The sequence below is a fragment of the Atta cephalotes genome (assembly GCF_000143395.1).
Source record: "Atta cephalotes unplaced genomic scaffold scaffold00066, whole genome shotgun sequence".
Classification (NCBI taxonomy): domain Eukaryota; kingdom Metazoa; phylum Arthropoda; class Insecta; order Hymenoptera; family Formicidae; genus Atta; species Atta cephalotes.
Window position 1 is genome coordinate 680,245 of NW_012130130.1, and position 4,771 is coordinate 685,015.

The 4,771-nt window shown below is 30.1% G+C and overlaps 1 protein-coding gene across 1 annotated transcript in view; it reads right to left on the bottom strand.

The window, feature by feature from the left end:
* LOC105623862 overlaps positions 1–2,675 on the bottom strand; it is a 129,075-nt gene extending 126,400 nt beyond the window's left edge. The window contains exon 1 of the mRNA XM_012205235.1: positions 2,636–2,675. Within this exon, the coding sequence (XP_012060625.1) occupies positions 2,636–2,675 (40 nt within the window). The remainder of the gene's footprint in view (positions 1–2,635) is intronic.
* Positions 2,676–4,771: the final 2,096 nt, after the last annotated feature.

A 4,771-nucleotide genomic window follows, 5' to 3' on the forward strand; every position in this document is an offset into this window, starting at 1 on the left:
AATAATAATTAATTAAGTTAACGTACTTACTACTACTTACTTACTTATTATTATTAATAAGTAAGAATTACTTATCATAGTAATAATAATAAGTAATAGTAGAAGTAATATATATATATATATATATATATATATATATATATATATATACGAAAGAAGTTGTAAAATAAAAATGAAACGAATGAAAAACTGTTGCGCATAGAGTGCAAATGGAGAATAACTCGGAGAAACAGCAGACTCAAAGGAGAGAAGAGAAATCGTAGGAAACGATATAGAATAGAGTGAGAAGGAAGGAAAGGTTGAAAAGCTGGAGGAGAGCAAGAGATACGCACGCAAAAGGAGGATGCAGGACGAGGAGGACGAGAGGAGTGCGACCAGAATTGGATAGGATAGGCGAACTGGTGATTACAGAGGCCGGGGATTCCCCGGAGACCAGCGCCGGTCTCCCACGGGCTTCCACCTAATTCCATCCTGGCTGACTACTGACTCTCCTCTCCCCTTTATCTTCCTCTCTATCTATCTCGCGTACCTTCCTTTCCTCTCTTTCTGCCATTCATGTCTGCTGATGTCCTACTCTTTCTCTCTTTTTCTCTTTTCTTTGCAGTGAGACGCTCCGTCTTTCTTTTTATCTTCCACGCTTCATCAACTCTTTAATATCTCTCTTTTTCTCTCTTTCATCCAAAACATTTCCGTTTCCTTTCTCTTATCATTTTTCTTTCCACATCTATTTGTTTCGTTTTCTGCATTGTTTCTCCTCCTCCTTCCTCCTTCTCTCTCAGTCTTTATTCCACATTTATGATTCGCTCTTTTTTCAGTATTTACTTTCTTCGTATCATCTCTTTCTTTCTTTCTTTATCTTTTTAGAAGAACTATATTTCGGTTATTTGGTTGCACATATGTTTTTAATCTACTCCACTATCTTCGTAAGCTCAACGCTTTTTACCTTTCTATTTGTCTCTATTTTTTGTTCATCGAATTGACATACGCTGCGTTACTCGATAGTTGATCACTTTTAGGTGAATATTTAACAAAAATAAATTCTTTTTCGTGAATAGAGCAATTATTCTTCAGTTAATTTTAAAAAAATCAACAATCATTTACAAAATTAATAAGACAGTTAATCAACGATTTAATGTATGTTTCTACATAACAAATAATACATTCTTGTATAACAAATAAAAATAAAAATAAAGAGTATGTATAAATGTGAAAATAAATAAGCTTTAGTCAAAAGTATAAAGCCATCACAGATTATGACGTAAACTGTATCTAATAAAAAAAAATTTTTTTTAATTTTATTAAAAATAATATTTAGTTTTATAACAATTTGAATATTTTGTTAATTTTTCTTTGAATTTTTCTTTTCTTAATTTTCCTTTTCTGAGAAAATACAATAACTTGAAGATGTTTATATATAGCTTAGGCTATATATCAATCAAATTATACAATATCACACACATATTTGACGAGTATATTTCATCTATCAATCTATTTTCCCCGAAATTAAATTTTATATTAAAAATCTTTTCTTTCTAAATTATTTACTCCTTACTTTTTTAATTATATTGCAAATCATTATTCTTATATCATATCAAAATAAAATATAATGTAATATTAGAACATGCGATCATAAAATGCAAATGTACAATTATTAAAAACAGTAGAATTCTAAAGTTCTAGAATTACTTAGAAGTTTAACTAATTCGATCATTTTTGTAATTATTACAGTAGACTTTCTGCAACAATAACGGCTTTTGACATTCGTATCATACATTATTTCGGGGCACAGTTGCACGTGTCTGGAAGTTTCACGAAGTACCCTTTTAGTTAAAACTTCTTTTTTATCCTTTACATAACAATGCTTTCACGGGCTTTGGATAAACACTTTGTAACGAACTTTGCTATTATTCACATGTCTTTGCAACACAAATATGAAACTCATGAACGTTAATTCTGTAAAGTCTAGGGACGGCAAATTCTCGCATTTTGTTTTATTTTGATTTGTCCCTTGCGCGCAAAGCTTTCTTCTTTTCCTTGCCATCTTTTTCTTTCGCTACGGCGAATCGAGAAGGTTTCTAGTATTATTATGAATTGCAATTGTCCATCATTGAAGTACTATAATATGTTCACGACGTATTTTCATTTATCTCAATTTGTTTTGTAGTCAATATTTTTGAATTTATTATTGAGACATATCTTTTTAATAAAAAAATAAATTAAATTAAATTATATGGCTAATTTGTTTGCTTATACTTGATCTTCAATTAATAAAGTTATCGATTTTTATGTATTGTCAATGAGAGAAAAAGAGAAAAATATTATAAATATACAATTAATAATGTCGAACATTCATACTGAACATATACAGAAGTAAAGTATAAAGCACCTTTTAATTTATTATATTTTCTGAAAAAGGTGATAATAAAAACCAAAGAAGAACATTATAAAATTATGATAAGAATAAATATTTTTCAAATTATTTCTTAATTTATTTTTCGTCAATTTATGGGGAATGGTTTGTTCGCTCCAATATGCTCTAGCATTTTTAAATATAATGGAGCATGCGACGCGAACAAACCTTTTATATTTATAATTAAGACTGTATAATGATAAAGATGTGACAATAGCGACTTACGTTTGAGAGATCGAGGTTTTGCCTGCTTCCTTCTGGACATATCACCGCACTGGCACGCACTTATGAACGTGGACGGGAAATACGGGAACACGGGGATCAATAGCCGCTCCTCGCTGGCATGTCTACTCGCATTCGTCGAGAACTCGAATTTTGATAGGTTTTTACTTGCGATGTTCTCTTATTGTTAATGATTTCTTTTATCCACGAGGAATGGCGTGATCGCGAACACGAAACTCAATTGAGAGATCACGCGTGAAGGCAACTTCGAAGATTAGCGCGCGCCGGCGGGAATTGAAGCGAGTGGTACCACGTGGTCTTGTGATGCACAAAAGACATATAACGGACGCGCTTTGCATACGAATCCGGCGACAGCCGCGCTCGGAGGACGCGCGACGAATGACGTGAATGCGTTGTGCTTGTGGAGAACCACTGGCGCCGAGCATTGCGCAAGCGTGTAATCAGCGCAGTTGTCCTGCGCGCAATACTCGTCACACTTTTTTAATTTTAGATTTTTGACGATAGAAAAAGTAAATATACGACCAGAGAATACGCTTCTGTGATTTTTTTTTTGCACAACCTTCTTATAACTAATCGTTTCATAAACGCTAAGTTTATTTTTTATTACTGCATTAAAATTTTCCTTCTCGCTTTCTCCAAATTCAAACATATATTTCACTTTAAGTACAAAAGTGTAGATTAATTTAGTTGTAAAAACAAACTTATTGATTGAGTCGATGTCACTAATACATTTAAGGAAACTAACTGTTGGAAAATCTATGAATATTAATAATCAACATAGCACGTAATATCACAATAATATCACAGTAATATTACAATATATCAGAAATATTATATATTACAATAAAATCAAACATTATCATATTACAATAAAATCACAGAAATATTATTGATATATTACATGTTGACAATAAGAACGGTGCACTTGCACGCAGTTCAATTGCACACACCGCTAATATCAGTCGGTTCCTAGTATTTTTTTACTGCTTTACAATGAGATTATTTTATTATTTTAAATTACCCAATTAGCGATGTGGGCAAATAATATTCATCTGTCGATAACCAACATTGAAATGAAGATCGAAAGAATCATCTATCAGTGAAAAATGTAAAAAAGCTCATTAGACAACCTACATTAGCTGTTCGGTACAGAAAATGCTTTATTTTCGTGTGAATGTAACAAAACGAATAAAATATACATTTCGACTTTTCAATTCGGGTTCTTATCAATATAAAATATAAATAGAAATTACATATTATAAATTACGCAAATTCCAAATTGATGATTCCCGACAATTTAGTTCGTTCTTCTTTATCCAAATTAGCTATGTAATATGAAGCCTAATGATTATCAAAAATATTAACTTATACAATAATAATATAAAAACTTACATAAAGTAAAACCGAAATCATATATATTGCGTCACTAAGTAGAATCACATCGCTCATCAGATTGTCAGATTTGCTGTGTAATCATTCAAATGAAACATGAAAACGAAAAATAGAGAATTATTAAAATCATTTGTCTGAATTTTAATTATATCAACTTACATATAAACATATAAAGTTTTCTTGTGCGATTCGATGTAAAGGTCTTGTGTCGACAGTCAGAGTCAATACAATGAGAGTCAAAATAATAAAATAGTTATTGATTATGTAGTTATTGAAATAAAAATAAAAATAAGAACAAAAGAGGGTAAAATCAATTCTATTACAATTCCATAAACAAATTCATGAAATAATTTTTCAAATATTAATTGGATAATTAATATCATACAGAATAACATTAAAAATATCAATTCAATAAATTCTCTTTAAAACATTTTAATTTTTCCCAATAAATATTACATAAATGTAAACATTATATAAATATCGCAGAAATATTACATAATATTATATTGATATTCTTGTGATCTTACAAGTAGTAATATTTCTATAATTCTTTTTCGCGGATATTGTGACTATTACTGTGACATCTCAGTCAATATTTTAATATATAATATATATTTCTGCTAAATTTCATTGCAATAATGTAATATTGCAATATAAAAATATTGCTGTAATATTACTGTGATATTACGTGCTACGTAGAAATATTATTATGCTCGCGCAATCGAA